Source organism: Hippichthys cyanospilos, chromosome 10, assembly GCF_059441005.1.
Source record: "Hippichthys cyanospilos isolate Australia breed blue-spotted pipefish chromosome 10, RoL_Hcya_1.0, whole genome shotgun sequence".
NCBI classification, from domain to species: domain Eukaryota; kingdom Metazoa; phylum Chordata; class Actinopteri; order Syngnathiformes; family Syngnathidae; genus Hippichthys; species Hippichthys cyanospilos.
The window spans coordinates 6,929,037-6,947,515 of NC_142378.1; the positions used below are offsets into that span (position 1 = coordinate 6,929,037).

Genomic DNA, 18,479 nt, shown 5'->3' on the forward strand with positions numbered 1-18,479 from the left:
CAGACATCATTGGGGCCTGCATATGACGTCACCACGCAGCACTCGGGCTCCTTTATTTAAAAGTGGCTCACGAAGCTAGGTGTATTATTTACACATTTTGTCATTAAATATTAATAGTTTTATTATGTATAGACTCAATATGACCGTCCCGTGCGTATCTATATGATTGTTTTACTTGATTTGATATGTAATCACTGTACAATAACAGTCTGCGAAGTGTTATTAGCCAGTATTTTGTTAATTTTTGGTTTAGGACAAAATATCGACTAATTGATAACAATCTGTTTTGTTGTGCTTATCAGGACAAAAATCTGATCCCTAATTAGGAGTGTCGTTGTAACTGGATCTACTAGCAAGTGTCAAAGCTGTTCCCTCGGTACAGAAGTGTAAAGTTACTTGTTGTCACCAAGCACGTTTAAACACCGATGTCTACGGAAATGTTTTTTCTCTTTCCTTGCAGATCAACTGCAAGATGAGCTGGGATCGCCAGGTGAGCTCCATCCTCTCTGCAGCAGACGACAGCGTGGCCAATATGAGGGTGAGTTTATTTAAATGCAGCCCCTCTGCATCAACATCTCCCAACAAGCGTTGTTGGTTATTTTAAAGACACGCAAAAGTTAGATGATTTCACATCCTGTAAGATGCTCCACAATATTTCAAATTATTTTAATTAATACAAATTTAATGTAATTAAAATGTTCTCAATGTCGCCAGGGGAGACTGTCATTACTGGGGAACACCAACAAACGGGAAGAAGGTGGGTTAAACATCCTTTATATGACTGGAAAGAAAAAAGGGGGAAATCCCTGCGTAAAGTGCAGAGGTGGTTAGCTTTTAAATGTCTTCTTCTCTTCAGAGTTATTTCCATTCAGGGAGAAGTTTCATGATTCAGATTTTGACACCCACGCCATTGGCGCTCAGTCATCTAGTGCACAGCCAAGTTTTCCTGTTAGTTCCAGCGTGCAGTGGGCAGATATAGCTTCCATCCAGTCTCAGCTACAGACGCAGAACCAGGTGATTGTGTGAGATGGAATATACTTGCCGGGTACATAGTTTTTTTAATCTGGTTCAAGGCACCACCATATTTGTTATTGTGAACCACATCAACTGAATTTTTAAATGATTTTTAAAAGTGAACAATGTTTTCAAAAATGAAACAATTCCGTATTTCATTTCCAGTCCCATCAATGTTTTTTTTTTTTTTTTTTTAAGGCAATTGAGTCACTGAGCAGGAAACTTGACGACATGGAACGGGAAAAACAGTCACAACAATTTCACATTCAGACCCTGCAAGGTAGCCTAAAATCCCAAGTGGATATGAGCATAGAAAAAAAAGAACAACTAGTCATTGCATACCAACTATGTTTTTCAGCTGAGGTTGACAGATTACGTGAAGACCTGAGAGGGAGGAGACACGAGAAAGAGGAATTTCCAGGAGTGGAGCAAGGGATGAGCGATGTTGGATCAGGCGCCTTCCCTCATGAGAGGTATGTTAACAAAAAAAAAAAAAAAATTCACCCAAGCGAGTTTGCAATAAATCTTTAATTTCCCTTCTTTTCATAGCTGGAGCTCCAAAGTTTGCAGAGTGGAGCTCGAACACCTGTGCAAAGAGGTAGACCAGCTGAAAACACGACTGAGTGAGTCACATTATATCTGCAGGACTGGGCAAGTTCTGATCCCCGTTGTTGGCCTTCAAGGCAACGGGGCATGCACGGTCTTGCCCAAAACATCATCATCATCTCGCATGTCCTTTTATTCATTTTGCATTTGTGCTGCGGGATAAGGGAGGCAAGAGGAGGCGATGATGCTCCAGGAGAAAGAGGCCAGAGAGAGCAGACGACAGTGCCACCAACACAGCAGTGAGGTACATTAATTTTGTCTGTCTGTGTATGTTTTATCCTTGTGCTCTAATGTGTCCATTTTTTGGACAATTTCTTCCATATTCTACTCATAGTATTTTAGTCAAGATATGGAATTTTCTGGAAGTATGATAACAAAGTTGGTTGTTTGCAAACTTTGACATGAAGTCACCATCTGGGTGAAATTTCAGCTCCCCAGTATATTCTTTCATTGCTTCCCTTTGATGTAAAATGCCATTGATGTTAAGAAAAAAAGTTGACCAAAATACTGCACAAGGATTACATTCTGTCACAATGTGTTTTGAGAATGCCCATTTTATCCCCCTATAACATTAATAATTCATTAATAATCCACCGCTAAGAACTGCGTAATACAGATTGCGATTGTTTTGGTTTTGAGTGTAGAAATGAGATTTGGGTGATTTTCAGTGCTGGGGCGGATGTATTGTAGTAGAGTACATTACCATGGACCACCCCAAAATTGTAAAAAGTCCTATTCACCTTTTAAAAACATCTGTGATTAGCATCAGCTGTGATAGCATTTTCCCCATAAATAACTCTAGTAGTGTTAAAAACAATGACTGTATGTATTGCATATGTTACTGTGTTTAACTTATTCACTCCCAGGACAGTTATAATGGCTATAGCGAGCAGTAAAACCCAGTAAAATGGGTTTTTGATGTCTATGTCTATTCAATAGCAGTGAATAAATTAAAGTTGAGGAATGTCAAAGTAGCCCTTGCAACTTTAGCATTTTCCACTGTTAGATCACTTTGAAATGATTTTAGGCTGTTTTGGGATCTTAATTTATGCTAAGTTTTGGGGCTGCGCAATATGGCCCAAAAATACAAAGTTTTTTCCAACATTTTTCTTAAAGAAGATCTGATTCTTTAAAAAATTGATTCAGTGTAAATGAAGCATGCTGATTTTAAATCTGGTTTAACATAGATATCATAGCTAATTCTAATTGTAATTTAAACCTGCTTAAATGTCACAATTAAGTATCTGGTAAGATGATCTGCTTAGATGAGAAAAATGCATTCACTAATTTTTTTTTCATATGAGAGATTGTTTTCAAACAACTTGGAAGTCAACCTCACAGAATTAATTGTTTGGCTTTAGAGGTACCAGGTTTTGTATCTCACAACTATGTCTATGTTGTCTCAAGCAGATGCTTCAGGGGTTGACGGACCGCTACAAATCTCACAGCGCAGATCTGGCTAAAAGCGCCTTTGAGTATGCGCAAAAAGAGGTCCGCCACATCAGGTACTCTTGTGTCTACTTAGGCACGTCCTTGATATTTGCTCTCTGATTCACCGGCATGCCATTTTCTGTTTCACAACAGCGCCACTGTGTCAGAACTGGAAGGCGAGGTCATGCGTCTGCGTGAGCGCCAAGACGCGCTACCAGCAAGTACGCCTGAATTTCCATCGCTGGTCCAAGTGTCCAATTGATTTTCAGTGCCTGTACCCCATTTTAAAACCTCACTTGTATCACTTGACATGCTGCATAAATCCAGCCTAAAACCTCATTTGCATAGTGTATTTTTAATGTTGACCATGCTTTGTTTTGCACTCACAGATGGCTCGCCCAAGCTTGGTAGAAGGCTCAGAATTGAAGAAACCAGCGAGGACTTGGACTTGGAGGACCTTAGCCCGACAGTGAGCCTAGCTGAGATTAGCTCCGATCTCTCGCTGCTGGATGAACCACGTGAGTCAAGCACATTTTTAAGTGGTGCTACAACACTTAAACAAATTACATTTTTAGCCCTTCCTGAGTAAGACATAGACATCGGTGGATTTTGGACTCTGTATGATAACAGTGAGCAAAATTATTGCAGTGTCATGATATTAGTGTTACAGCTCTAAAATGTCCTTTATTTAAATATTTGTGTAAATTTAAAAAAAAAAAAGCTTTCATATTGAACACATTCTATTGTATTTTTTCAACAAAAGGTTAAATGTGCAACAATTGCTTGATTGACAACTGAACTAATTAATAATTATTTTGATAATCGATATTTTAGAGACCTAAAACTTTACAAATCTTCAGAATTTCATCCTGCAACGGTATATATTCGGATTTATTTAGTTCTCTTTGAAAGCAGATTCATTGTTAAATCAAAATAAGATTTATTAACAACTTTTAATTTTGAAAACATTTTTCTGCATTATAGCATATTTACTGACATGTTACAGACCAACACGCATTTTAATAATTTTAAAAAAAAGTTTGTTTTTATTTTCTGCACCATGACGCAGACATGTTGATTAGTTACACAGCTAATGTTTGTTTGGGAAACACTGTATGAGCTTACTGTAACACAAAATCCCAGTGGAGACTCCAAATGCTTCCCAGAGTCATTAGGCTAATGTTTTAAACGCACACACGCACACGCACATGTTTGTATAGCTGTAGTTGTGAAGACATAAATTGACATATTGCATTTCCTAGCTCTTAACCCCAACCTTAAATGTTAGAATTGATTGCAGAAACCTAACCCTTACCCAGATCTTAACCCTAATTTAATTCAAGCCTATACCCTAAGGTAGTGGGTTCTCAAAATGGGGTCCTCGGATCCCAGGAGGTCCGTGGCCTGACTGCAGGGGGTCCATGTATATTAATTAGGGTTATTAATAAAAAATAAAAAAAGTGTATACATGTATAGTTATTTTTTAATTTCATGTTATTTTATATTCCATTGTGGAAGTATTCATTACTGTTCAATAATACCATCAATTCAATAATTTTTTTAATTTGTCAAAATGCGTGCTAACGAGGCGATGAAGTCAGCATAGCTAAACTTTATAATGCTGTTTTTGACTAAATAATTGGATAACGACCCAATTTGTTATAAGGAGGCGTGCACTTTGCAATTTTTATTTTCTAAACTTCAGTACAGCTAAAAAGTAACAAATATATGTGTTGTCAAATTGAATCGGTTGGTGAATAAAAAGGGCCCCCAAAATGTCCTCACTATACCAGTAGAAAACTTAAAACGGTTGTCACAAGTATAGCTGTACAGCAACACACACACAAAAGCAACACTAATGCAGTAGTGCTTATGGGAAATAAGTCGCCGTGTCTTCCATTGTAATCCCAAGTGTAGCAAAGAATGACCACACATACCCACAGTAAAACACTAACGACTCCCTCTGCTCCTCCGCCAGCTCGAGAGCGTCAGAGTGTTCCATCAAGAGTCAAGAGGGACTTCCTCGACGACGAGGAATATGACGACCAAGACATCCTGGATGTTGCCAATGATGTCACCCCAGAATTAGGATCTGACCTGAGTCTGACGGACCTCTGATTCTTTCTGAGGTTAGTGATTGGAATGTAGGAGGAACATTATTAGGGATGACATTTGGCACGGGATTGTGTTTTGTTATTTTCGGACTGCCTAACAAAGTTTCCCTCGCAAAATTGTGGTTCGTTGCAGTCGTATCATATCCTTTCTTGTGGGAAAGAAGCAAAACAGAGGTACATTTCAAATACCTTTTAATAGTAATAATAATAATAGTCCATAATCCACATGGACCAGCAAAGCCTCACAAAGCAACAATGATGAGTTTGACACCTCAACAGAGAAACACAAGTGCATCATTTTAAAAGGTGAATTTCCACATGGATTCATCTCAAAGGGGAATGCATCATATTTGGGTTCTTATAAATTAATCTACGCACTCAATAACAATCATATTTACAGTATGAACACTTCATCAAGGCCACTGCTCCAGTCATATGTTCATGCCACGTTGGGAATGACATGAACAGAAATGTTTAAAAGGCACTCGCACCTGCACTGCAAGAGACGGAAAAAAAAGCATCACCGACAATACTTTATTGAACACATACTGGACACTTCATTAGGTACAGCAGTCAATCAAATTGGAGCACTTTTAGCAAAGGGCAGAATGTGCCATGAAGCTCTTATATTACTTACAAAGATGCACCTAATGTGGTGTTCATTTTAGTGAATGCATTAAATAATCTTTGAACACATACGAGTTTAAAATGCACACGCACCCTTCAAAACACAAGCACACACACACATACTTACAATGCGCTCACACAAACAGCAACTTGACTCAGAAGTAAACATAGAAAATGAAAAAATGAAAAAAGTGCAACCTCATTAAAAGAATAATCAGGTCATTTATGTCCTCCTCTTGTATGGAGGACCAAAAGGAAAAAAAAAATAAAAACATACATACATACAACACACACACACACACACACACACACACACACACACATATATATATATATATATATATATATATATATATATATATATATATATATATATATATATATATATATATATATATATATATATATATATATATATACACACATATAATTTTATCATTTTATTTCCACCTTTATGTACGTATGTATTTATTTATGTATTTATCTAGGCAATTTTGGTCCTCCATATGTTGGGCCTTTCACTCACCCGAAAAGCCTCTTATAATAAGGTTTCTGTATCACCTCAAACAGTGGAGGATGTTTTCTTTCTCCACTGGAGACGAGTGGAGGCACAAAAACACATTTTTGGAATAACACTACCAGACATTATTTTAACACTTAATACTGCTGAGTGAAGTCAATATATGGCAAGACTCCACATTGACAAAGGGTCTCGGGTACTGCTGTTTTGGTTAGCAACTTCTTAATGTGCATGGTTGAACAATGACATCTGTGTGCTGAGGTCACTATTTATTTTTTTTTTTTTTTAATCTGGGCCACTATTGAAGAAAGTAGGTGCATGTTGTGCATGGAAACACCATAAATTGACATTTGCTAGAAAACATGACATCTATGTTATCCTTTGAGCCACTATCAGACCTGGATGAATTGTAGCAACCCACACATTCGCAGGAATGGTCACACAAAACCTGGATTCTTATTGATCAGGAGTCTTATTGATTAAGAGGACAGACCAGGTTGGTTGACTCATGGCAAATAATACCCTTTCAGAGCAGAGGGATGTCATTGTTTGGCTGTGCATCCATATCAGTAGCTGTACATGGACAAAGGTGTTTCCTCCATCATGTCATCCTAAGCAAGGAGAAATAAGAGAAACACACACAAAGTCAATTCATATTAAAGGAGACATAATGGGAAACGTTTGTTTTAGTATTGTCCTTTCAAAGTAAAACCATTTTACAAATCCTATGTTGTTGGGAGGTTTATGTTGAAAGCCATTTTACTTTGAAATGTTAGCACATAACATTCTTCATGCTCATTGTTTGACTTTCAAAGTACAATGATAGCATTAGGTTTTCATTTTTTTTAACTTATTTTATTTTGAAATGCAGACACAGATTACTGTTTCAAGTGCTTACCTTCCAAAATTAAAAAAGAACACATTTGATAACGTTGTAACTTAAGCTTTGAAAATGCTTTTATTTTGAAATCATATATTTAGGAAAAGCCCTTATTCTGAAGTGACATCAGGAAATCATTTCAGTTTCTTGAGTTTCAAAATGAAATTATGTTTTCAATTTTTACAGTTTGGACTCATTCTTCCTCACCATGGGCAAGTCCTGTAGCCTGCGGAACTCCGGCCTGTTGTCTCGTCGTCTCAGTTTGAGGAAGAGGAGCAAAGTAATGACGGCGGCACTGATGATGAAGGCTGACACCAAGCCGGCCAGCAGGGGATCCAGCGTCGGGGAGTCATGGATCATGACGGCTGGAGGGGGAACACAAAGCATGGCGTTTTCATTTTATAATAGGTACATAAATGTGTACGGTTCCTACCGAACATATTTATGGTTAAATTGGAATCATTATTTTCAATTTCTAATATAGTATTTTAATTGAAATAGTTATCGTTTGAATTTCAATTCAAGTGAAACCATTTTCATCATTGTCATTTAGTTTATAAAATAAGTGTAGTAAGATAGCTAGATAAGATAACTAGCTTCAGATAGATAGATAGTGTGCGTGTATATACAATATATATATATATATATATATATACTATATATATATATATATATATATATATATATATATATATATATATATATATATATATATATATATATATATACTTTTTGTATTTAGTTTTCAATATAAAATACATGTATATAATGTATATATTTGAGTCAATTCAAAATGCACTCATAATTTAAAATTATATTACTTTAATTCGATTTTAATATAACTAATATTGATATTTTTTTTTAATTAATTTTTTTATTTTATTTTTGCACTATTCATTTATGTATTTTTCATTTTTAGGATGTACTGTATTTCTCATTTCAATATCAGATTGATTCAAGACTAATTTGATAGTTGAAGGCAGGCTTCTCCAACACACACCTGATTCAAATGATCAGGTCATCAGCAAGCTCAGCAGAAGCCTGATGATGATCGTGATCATTTGAATCAGGTGTTTCGGGGAAAGAAACCTGGAAAACATGCAGAATTCAGATGTAATCCGCATAGGACCAGTACACCGATTTTCGATGATGTCACTATTTTCCAGTCGTCTGATTGGTGTTGTCTGCACACATTAATCCATGTAATAATTAGCATACCTGGACTATTTGATGTTCTTTTCATGTCTTTTTAGAAGATTGAGTGATTTTGAACTGCTCTAGATGATGTACGCGGCCCACTTGTGTTCTTTTATTACTTTTTATGGTGTAATTGTGACCTGACGGTGGTTGTTTTAGAAGTTGGATCCGGTCGGGCCCGCCACAGCTATCTACGCATGTTGCTATGGAGCACTGTTTTGCCAACTCAACAGTTTTCGCATCATCAAGTAAAAACAACCACAGAGGAGTGAGCCATCCCTCTTTGGCTCATGGAAAAAGGCAAAGCGCCAAGTGGGGACTAATGAAACCACACTGCCAGGGAAGTAGGAATGTCTTTTTTTTTCTTTTTGCCGATGTACTAGAAAATTCTCTGCCAGACAGATGGAAAGATAAAATGAATAGGGCGGCACGCTCCCACAGTGGATAGAGAACGCAGTGGGTGTCTAAATAATTGAGCGGGCAGATAAAGAGCTACGGAACACGAGTCTCATGACTGTCTCCAAACAGAGGGAGCAATGTGGACGGCCTGGTGGCGACAGTACTTGTGTGCAGAAGATGGAGAAAAGAGCTGGCTTGTGTCTAAGTAAACAAAAGAACAGTGTTGCTTTTGTTCTAAAGCCAGTTTAGCCTCTGTCATCATCCAAACAGAGACATATTTAGAAAGCACTCACTCCCTAGTGCCAATTCCAGCTCGCTTTTGGTGAGAGAAACTTGATGGGTGTCAGTCAATCGCAGAGCGCAGTCACTTTGACGTAATTTTACCAAAACTTGACTGATGAGATTCTCTTGATGAAAGAGTTAGTTACACCAGGGTAGCTTTTACATGAAAAAGAAGTCAACCTGATCTATATATTTTTACAATAATACCCCCACTAATCTTAACACAGCGTTCTAATTTATGTGGTGTTTGGGAGGTTTTTTTTTAAGAGCCCAAACATTCAATCCCAGGTACTTCTTTACACGTTTTCAACCTTAATCAAGTATTAGGCTAAATAAGGCTCAAAGAATGACTGGCACTAAATGAAAATTAAGTACATAAGTATGTGATCAATTACTTTAGGTAGTCAAGTACTAAAATAATGTAATATTTTAGTATTATAATGTACTAAAATAGCCATTTACATTAATAATTACTTGTTTTTTTTTACATAATTAAGTGCTAGAGTAAATAATCAGGTAATTAAGTATTGTAATCAATTACTTTAGTAAGTAAGCATTAAATAATTGATTACTTTATGTATAAAGTACTAAATAGCCATTTATTTTGTGTAATTACATGACACATTACTTGTTTTTTTTTTTGTTTTTTAAAGGGACAGTGTATAATATTTAGACAGTTTTTCATTATGGACAGCAGGAGTTGGCCTCTGGAGGAGTGCCACCCCCCATGTAATATCATTTAGTGGTAATTAGACCTACGATTATATTTAAAACATTCTGTTAGCCTCAGTGACGTATGACGGATTGAAGGGGTTAAATACACTATGTTCGGAATATAAAGTAAATAGAAGTACTGTACTTACTGTCACCCTTTATGTTGAGCTGCGACGGTGTGTCAGGATGCAGTTTGGTCTGCATGGATGTGAAACTCAGTGGGGCGACAGTAGTCTGCGGGGGGGCTTTGCTGGAAGTCCTCTGTGGTGACGTGAGCGTCGTCGTCTTAGAAGTGGAGGCCATTTTGGAGGAGCTGGTTGTTAAGCGGTTCGTAGTGGAGGTCGTGGTAGCGGCCGTGGAAGGTTGCTGAGTCGTCGTGGGCGTTTGATGCGATGTGGTGCGAGACAAGTGGGCGGATGTTGGTGGATGTGTTTCCACTGAAATTGTGTGGCTCAATGGCGTAGTGGCAATCGGAAGTGAATCTGGTGGCTGGTGTGAAGGAGCGTTTGTTTTAATTGAAGAGCCGTGAGGGGATGTTGTGACAGGGGCTTGAGAGGTGAGTGTTGGAGGAGCTGAAAGCTTTGGCGTTACGTCATTGGTTAGGTTGGTAGATCTCTCTGGGCTGGATGTCGTTGAGTTTCCCTCCATTTCGGTGGCTACCAAAGAGAATGTTGTTATTGGCCTTCAAATAGATGGCATCTACTTGAACAAATAAATGCCTCCTTTGAACCAATGATTTTTTCTACTCCAAGAAAAAAAACTTTTAAAACGAGTTATGTATATGCTCATATTCTCACAACAAATTTAGTAAAAACCATTGCCTGTTTAAAGTCAGTTGCTGACCAAAACAGCAGAGCAAGAAGACTTAAGAGAAGACCGCCACTATCTGCAGAGTTAGGTGGCGCCGGGTCATGAAAGCAAACTGTCGTCCGATATAACCTTCAAGTGCCTGGGAATGTGTGCGTGTTTTGTGCCTTGCGTTGCTACCATCACTTCTTTTCTCACGGCATGGTGAAAAGTCTCACATGGCATAGCTGAATAATTTCTCACTCTCTTCACTTTTACATTATTTAATCCTTTTTATTTCCCCAAACCTGATAGTCTCTAAACCGTAAAAATTATACTGTACTAAAATAAAGCAAATCTTGAACATGTCATATCTAAGGCCATCTTTTTGCAATTTAAACGAATGGAAAAGCCTTTTTTGAGGTCTTGATTAAATTACGATAGTGCTGCTTCTTCTAGTGTGAATACCCAGGGTAGGTATAATACACACATACACCATAATACACCATCAGTCAAACCTCCTTAATAAGCTGGAGTGATATATTTTCAAGTTAATGCTGCAACTATTGAGTATTTTGGTACACTGATATCCTACAGAAAATTCAAAATGAATATCCAATATTTGGACATACTAAATTGTCCTTAGGTGTGATTGAGTGCGCGAATGATTGTTTCTCTCTGTGTTCCCTGCAGTTGGCTGGCAACCAATTCAGGATGTCTCCCATCTACTGCCGGAAGTCAACTAGGATAGGCACTAGCAATTATGTGACCCTTGTGAGGATAAATGGCTCTAGAAAATGGATTGATTGATGGAGTATCCAGTTAAAATGTGATCAGAAGGAACGGCAACTGTGTCAGGCTCTCAGCTTCATAGCGTGCTGGGTCATTTACATCCATCGCGCCAGCCTATATGGACCACACAAGCTACTATCTAAATTATGCTAGAGGCAGCAATAGTGGAGTGAACATCTGCTGATCACTTTCCACAGTTGCTGTAAGTCAGTGAAATTAAGTTTTTTATTAGTGCCATGAGTTGCCAATTGAAAGTGATTAGGGAAAATCGTATTTCAGGAGTTGCGAGCAATAGCTGTACAAGACAAACTAATCAAGTTGTTAAGCTGCGACACGCTGCTGGGAATTACTTCAAAATAAAATCCCATCAAAACATTGGTGTCCATATTTTATTTGGTAAACTAATGTTTTGAAGTTGGCCTTCTCAGGCGTTTTGTAAAATTCTGTTTTATGTTTAGTTTTGTTGTGTGAAGTCAGTTTAGTTGACGTTTTTAGGTGGAAAATTGAATTTTTCATGTCTTCCTATATAGATGGCTCTATACTTTTCCTCTTGGCGTCTGCATGCCTGACGCTCATCAGCTTATCACCATGTGTCGACCTTCTCGACCGTGCATGATAATGACTAAATATATCCCAGCAAATGACTTCCCGTAGTGCATGGCGCCCACAAATCCCCACACTTACCGTTCCCTCTGCCTGATTGCGGCGTCGCAATGGCAACTTCCCAATGGGTCGTCGTATTGTTGCCAGTAGAGGAAGTGGCGTTGGAGCTTTTTGGAACAATAATGAGCGGCGGATCGCTGGTGAGATCCAGATCGCGTTCTGGTGCTGGTTGTGCGGTGTGCTCATCACCTGATGTGACGCAAACAAAGGCAAGCTTGATTCAAGGTTATTTAGTGTCGTGGGCAACAAGTTTGTAAAACTGCGGTTCATGTGTGATCCAAAAGCAGCAGAATTACAAGTTTGTATTACATCTGGACACAAAAGTTGCGTAGTCAGTGAAAACTGTGCGAGTGATCCAATGGACGAAAGTATAGCCCTTATAAAAACGATGCCAGGGGATATTTGCAGCTACAACATAGACGATTATTATTCCCTACCATTCTGAGGTCAGCTAAACTATTTTTACTTAAACACACATTATTAACTAATTTCAATGCATATCAACATGACACACAGGGTTATGAAAAGTATACACACCCCATTTTTTTTAATAAGGCATTTGTTTTCCTCCAACTTGGCTGTAATAGGATTTTATTCTTAAAAGAATAGCATGAAACCTAACAGAAGTAATGCTGTCACACACTTTCAAGTGTGCACATCCTCTTATAACGGCGGATGTGGTTGTGTTCAGAAATAGCTAGTGACGTTCAAACTCAAGGTAAATGGGAGCAGGCACACACTATGTTTCACTAAGATATTACGTGTCACATTCTTTTGTTGAAGAGCAGTGTTTGGCCCTCACAAGTTCAACCTTGATTTCATTGGGAAATAACATACTGTATTTCGGAGGTGATTTTTGGCATCACTAAGACTATTATTTATATCATTTCTCAAAGTGGCTATCGATATGACATTTTCAGGCACTTTTACTAATTAATTGTCAGAGCTTATAAGAGTTTCACCTAGAGCTACAAAAATGTTATATTTTTAGCCCGACTGACAAAGAAAAGTCTCTTGGAGCCAAGTACTTAAAGTAAAAAAAAAAAAAAAAGGAAAAAAAACCTATATAAGTGTAAGTCCATTTACCTGGATTTAAAGCAAATCATTTAAATTAATTGATTGCTGTTTTGTGGCGTAGTACTAGTACTCATGAAAACATATGAAACTTACATCACACCTAACACACTTTAATAGTTAATCTATAGTTTATCTAGACTTTGCTGTCAAATAAACAGTACTTTTATTTTCTTTAATGTTATACAGGTTATATTCACCCTGTACTCAAGCATTTTTTGAATATTATTGAACGCTAACAATATGGCATCCAGTATTTAGCACTATGAGATTAACTATTTGTCTTTCTAGGCTTTAATTTGCTTATTGCGCGAACACGACTTCCCTTTTCCATTGCTCTTTATTAGTTTAACAAGTTTTATTCTTCTCCTCCTCCTTCCCAACGTCCTTTTGAGGAAAACCAGAACGCTCATGTAACATAATGTCATTAGCGCTGGTTAGCTCATTAGCACAATGCCTTTCATTACCTCAACAATCACTCACATGCACAGTTCATCAGTGCAGCGTTACATATTTCCAGCAGCATTTACTCTGATTTATCCAGTGACAGTCACTTTGATAATGAGTTATTTTCAGGTTTTGAATTCCTTTGATGCTTGTTCACTCACAGCTACTATCATTCTCAGTAATTTTTCAAAATGTTAGCGCAGTATGTGCACGTAAATAGACAGAGTTGCCGGCCTGCATAATACCAGCCTTGTGCAGAAGCCTGATACTCTATGAGACTTTTGAGTTTTTGTATATTTTATGCTCTGTGCATGTGTGGAGAGTGGGATCATGCAGTACAGAGAACCACTGTTAGCCATGTGCTGCAGGTTCAAGTTGGTTTCAACATGTAATAACCTGTTCCTGCAATCCTCAAAGCAGGAGGTTTGTGCTACTATTTTAGCTTACCTTCAGGAAAAGCACAGGCGACGTCTGCATGCGTTCTTATACTTGTGAAAACCGCTTTGAGTTTTCTGCCGACATAGTGAAGATTTTTTGGAGAAGTGAGGACATTTAGGTGGCTCCTCACTTATTCAGAGCTCTTGACTTGCTTTTAGAGTTTATGTTTGAATTGCATTGGGGTTGAGGTTAGGGTAAGGATTAGGCAATCATTCCTGATGGTTAGGGTTAGGCCTAGAGGCTAGGAAATGCATTGATGTGTGTGCTCGTGTGTGTGTTTTTTGTTGTTGTTTTTCTTTTTACCTTCTTAACCCTCATAGACGATTGTACACAACTTCCATGTTAAGGTCATCGTGGACAGACGCTATCCCAGCTGAATTTGGGACGAGAGGCAGTGCACGCCCTTGGCTGGTCACCAACCATGTAGCTGGCATGATAAGCTAACATAGCAGTAGATAGCAGATTAAATTCTGTGACATTTAAGCCAAAAAGTGGTGACATTCAAATGTTTTAAATCTTTATCCATTCATAATGTATAGGTTTTTCAACCTTTAGTAGCATGTTAGCGTTTTGTATTTGAAAGGATTTACCCTGACATGACTCCCATTCCTTTTCCTTTTTGCACATATTGCAGGTGCTCACCGCCAACTGACTGACCTCAAACTGTCGCTAGTCTGTCATTTTCTCCTCAGCTCCAATATGTCAGCCTGTAATGAACGCTAGGACTGTCTCTGGGACCTTTAGTGTCTACTAAAAAAAAAATAAAAATACTGTAATAATAATAACAAGAGGATACCTAATGCGAGATTGTGGTAAAATAGGCTTGACTTTGCAGTATATGCAACCCTCCAAATGTAAATGATTGCAAGGGCATCTCTGGTTTACGCCTCAGAGATTCGTTTGGCTTAGGTCGAGGCTCTTGCTGCTCGTTGAAAGCCACAGGAAACCTTTTCGTTTGCAGATTTGGGTGCATAGTGGATATAAAAAGTCTGCACACCTTTGTTTCTGGGCAGTAGGCGAGGGACATCCTGAACTGGCTACCAGCCAATTGCAGGGCACACAAGACAATTCATGAACCCAATCACACCTAAGACCATTTAAAGTGTCCAATACACCTATCATTCATGTTTTTGGAACGTGGGAGGAAGCCAGAGCGCCCAGAGAGAACCCACATGGGCATGGGGAGAACACGCAAACTCCACACTGGAAGATCAGAGCGATCTGGAATTGAACTCAGGACTATGAACCGTGAGGCGGGTGTGCTAAGCACTCATCCACCATGCCGCTCCAGACTGCTAATCATTGTGGTAAACAATAATAATTGGACGAAAACACGCATTTAGTTTTCAATGATCAATTAACAGTTATCAATATTTTAGCCTATTTTTGGACGTTAGAGTCCAAACCAGTAATTGAATGAAGGGATAAAAAGTAAGGGGATAGAAATTAAAACTTGCTTTTTTTAACTCAATTCATTGGTCCAATAATCGACAGATTAATCAATTATTAAAACTATTATTAAATGTTTTTCTGACTCACTTTTTGATAACTAATGTTTTCAGGGTTTTTTTCTAACCATGAAGAACAAGTACAGAGTTCATCAAAGTACATTTAAATTCACTGTTATTTTTCTTGTCACAAGTAAATTATGAGCATGTTCAAAATTCCGTCATGACAAGAATAGTACTGGCAAACATCTGCTGAACGACTGGCGACCATTTGGCGAAACTTTGAACCTTGAACAAACCCTGACAAGTTCTGCCTAAATAGACTTCAATAAAAAAAAAAAAGACAAATGACAGACGCGAGTATACACGCAGGAATGTTTTCTCGTGTCTGTACTAAAATAGAAAAATGAGTGTGTGACAAACGTCACGGTTTTATGCCTTTCACCGTGTTAAGTCTATTGTCATTTTTTTAAATCATAGAGCACACAGAAACCTTTGCTTCTAGTGTGAGATGTGAAGAGTGTTAATTAAGTGCCATCTCTTCCAACGTCTGAGTCTTGTAATTACCTGAAGAAGTGCTTCCTCACTGGATTTTTGTACTTACTAGCTCATTATCATCTGATAATATTCAGTGTGGCAAAGACAAGAGGCCACTTGAAAACACTGCAAGCGGAAAGTCCGCACAGAGCCTACAGTAGCCTACGGCAAAGGCCCAATTAAGTGTGAAGATGTTTTTTAGAGGACTCATTATGTGCCGTGTCCGTTGACAGCCAATGGACGGGGGCTTAAATCTCAGAATTGAAGAACAGACGGGGGAAAGTGTGAACATACGGGCTGTGTGTAATAGGTGATCTGAAAGAGGAAGGGGAAATGTGCGAAAGGCAAAGGTGTGAAATTAATGAGAAGTAGCGACAGCTTCTCTTTGCCCTTCATGGAGCAAAAAAAACTATTTTTAGGAACATTACATCAAGATCTTCAGTTAACCTGAGTTGAATTTTGCAACTGTGGGGCAAATGTTATCCAAAAGCAGATGCTAATGCTAATAGCATGCTACCAAGCATCCAAATTTACAAGCTTTTCCATTTGCAAACAAATTTATATTGCAAACAAAAATGAGTCATAAGCTAGTGTAAGACCTGCTTAGTTGAAGTGGGGGGAAATGGAGGAATTAAGGCAGGCTTGGACAAACTACGACCCTTAAAAAAAGTATTTTGATCATTTAATTTTCGTTATGAATTTTTCAATCATTCAAATCATGGGACTGGAATAGTACCGTTGTAATGCTTTTGTTATTTTTTTTCTTGAAATTAACAATTATTTTCTAGATATCCCACATTTTTTTCTCTCATGAGATGGATTATCAAAACACTCCGTCCATCTGCTCCTGGTCCGGCCGTTTTTTTGAATTTCACAACCCTTTGCAGCCCTCAGCCCTGAATTAAGATACTGTAATGCCCTTGCATTTGGGCAAGGAGAGCCACATTCACTTTCAACTGTTCACTGAATGTGACAAACTGTCAAATTTGAGGGGTGTATGAAAGATTTTAATATGCTGTATAAAAAGCGTTGCTGCATGTCCCAAACAAAATATTTCTTCTATACAAGGAGAAAAGTGTTTCAACGACCTTGGAGCAAAAATGTTAAAATATAAATATAAAAGAAGAACATTAGAAATGACTCAAGCCAACGCTGGCCTCTGGTGTGACTCACAAGGCCACACCCCTTAAAGGCACACATCCTGTACCTGTAACTAGTACAGTGAGTTACAAGCTTGCAATACAGATACTAATGCATGGCAAACAAACTGCACTTTTTCATTCTTCGTATTCTCTCTCTCGTCATCAGCATCTTAAAAGGGTGAGGAGTTTTACTGTGTTTTAGTTGTTAAGCCTGAAAAAGTGCTCAACTTCCCATTATTCCTTGATAATTTAGTAAAGTTAGGTTGTGTCTAGATCGAGTTCTTACAAGATGCAGACAAGGCAAAAGTCCTCACCCATTTGTGCTTTGTTACTTACGTCGCATTACCACAATCCGAGCAAGTTAAAAAGATAAATAAATTCTAAAAAGTGGTGCTTACCATGTTCAGCTGATCCCACATGAAGCAACAGCAAGGCACCAAGGTAAATACGCATTCTAACCTCCATCGTCATCTCTGCTTTTTCCTGAAGATTCTGTAATCCGCTCACTCAGTCACTAGTGTACTGTACTGTTGCAGTTTCTGTATGTGTTCGTGGCTGACGCAGGTTTCTCGCTCTCTCGCTCGCTCTCTCGCTCGCCCTCTCGCTCGCTCTCTCGCTCGCCCTCTCTCTCTCTCTGTCTCTCTACCCCGCTCTCATTTACCAGAAACAGTGCCACGTGTTCCGGGTTCAAAAATAGCCCGCTGAGCTCACGCTTTTGACAGTCACTAAAGGTCGGATTAGTTTCAAAGACAATCCGTTTGAAAAGGAAAAAAAAAAGTGTTATAATTTTGTAGGGACGTTGCTCTTTTTTTTTTTTACTGACGCCTTTTTTTCGTGTGTCAAATTAATTTTCCTGACTTGTAATGTCAAGATTTGGACACCTAGTGGCACTGTTGCACCGTGATTAAGATTTTACTAGTCTTCCTTGGGTCAGTTGGTGTCAGATCTGCCCAACGTAAGTTAATAGACTGAACTTTATAGACCTACAAAATACATAAAGTTAAATGTCTTTTGTTCACCCCTTCACACTCCTTTTGATCCTTTAATGAAAAAAAATGGAGTTGAACCCAAACTTGTTTGTATCCACATCATTGCACTGTACTTGTAACCCAACCGATACTTCATTTTCGTGTGATTGTTATTTAAGAATATTATATGTAGTAACTTTGCAACGTTTTATTGGCGGACTGAAGCTCTTTGTCAGTGACACCCAGAGTTACCACAGTGATTACAGCAATCAACAACAACAAAAAGAATCGCTGTACTTTATTCCCTCACCGCGGTGCGTTCGGGTAACGCGTCAACTGCACTGATAATATTATTACCTTCGCTATTTTGAGCCACGCATGTTGAGAATGGATATTTGTC

At 38.3% G+C, this 18,479-nt stretch overlaps 2 protein-coding genes across 4 annotated transcripts; one reads left to right on the forward strand and one right to left on the reverse strand.

Moving 5' to 3' along the window:
- The first annotated feature begins 24 nt into the window (after window positions 1-24).
- LOC148416864 (uncharacterized) lies at window positions 25-18,378 on the forward strand. Of its 3 annotated transcripts, XR_015866998.1 has the most exons (15): window positions 25-79; window positions 303-376; window positions 461-538; window positions 715-757; window positions 857-1,014; window positions 1,213-1,294; window positions 1,373-1,487; window positions 1,564-1,637; window positions 1,785-1,864; window positions 3,031-3,125; window positions 3,205-3,272; window positions 3,441-3,569; window positions 5,030-5,180; window positions 7,379-7,600; window positions 14,619-18,378. XR_015866998.1 is itself a non-coding variant. In XM_088425855.1 (14 exons), the coding sequence occupies exons 3-13, from the start codon at window positions 473-475 to the stop codon at window positions 5,167-5,169; spliced, it is 1,050 nt and encodes a 349-aa protein (XP_088281981.1). In that variant the 5' UTR covers window positions 25-79; window positions 303-376; window positions 461-472; the 3' UTR covers window positions 5,170-5,180; window positions 7,379-7,800. The 3 variants fall into 3 exon arrangements, 1 of the variants encoding a protein (XP_088281981.1); XM_088425855.1 differs by lacking the exon at window positions 14,619-18,378 and having other exon boundaries at window positions 7,379-7,800; XR_015866997.1 differs by lacking the exon at window positions 25-79 and having other exon boundaries at window positions 98-376; window positions 11,264-18,378.
- On the reverse strand, window positions 6,181-17,699 carry LOC148416865 (uncharacterized). The gene is made up of 5 exons (XM_088425856.1): window positions 17,510-17,699; window positions 12,047-12,214; window positions 9,934-10,440; window positions 7,400-7,557; window positions 6,181-6,923 (listed from the first exon to the last, which is right to left on the reverse strand). Exons 1-5 carry the CDS (start codon window positions 17,580-17,582, stop codon window positions 6,879-6,881), a joined length of 951 nt encoding a protein of 316 aa, XP_088281982.1. The 5' UTR covers window positions 17,583-17,699; the 3' UTR covers window positions 6,181-6,878.
- Window positions 18,379-18,479: the final 101 nt, after the last annotated feature.

Coding starts and splice junctions, on each gene's coding strand:
- LOC148416864 (XM_088425855.1), top strand. CDS start 473: ATGAGCTGGGATCGCCAGGTGAGCTCCATCCTCTCTGCAGCAGACGAC. Junction 539..714: donor ACAGCGTGGCCAATATGAGG/GTGAGTTTATTT, acceptor CAATGTCGCCAG/GGGAGACTGTCATTACTGGG. Junction 1,488..1,563: donor GGCGCCTTCCCTCATGAGAG/GTATGTTAACAA, acceptor TTCTTTTCATAG/CTGGAGCTCCAAAGTTTGCA.
- LOC148416865 (XM_088425856.1), bottom strand. CDS start 17,582: ATGACGATGGAGGTTAGAATGCGTATTTACCTTGGTGCCTTGCTGTTG. Junction 12,215..17,509: donor TGTGGGATCAGCTGAACATG/GTAAGCACCACT, acceptor GCGTCACATCAG/GTGATGAGCACACCGCACAA. Junction 10,441..12,046: donor GCAATCAGGCAGAGGGAACG/GTAAGTGTGGGG, acceptor TCTCTTTGGTAG/CCACCGAAATGGAGGGAAAC.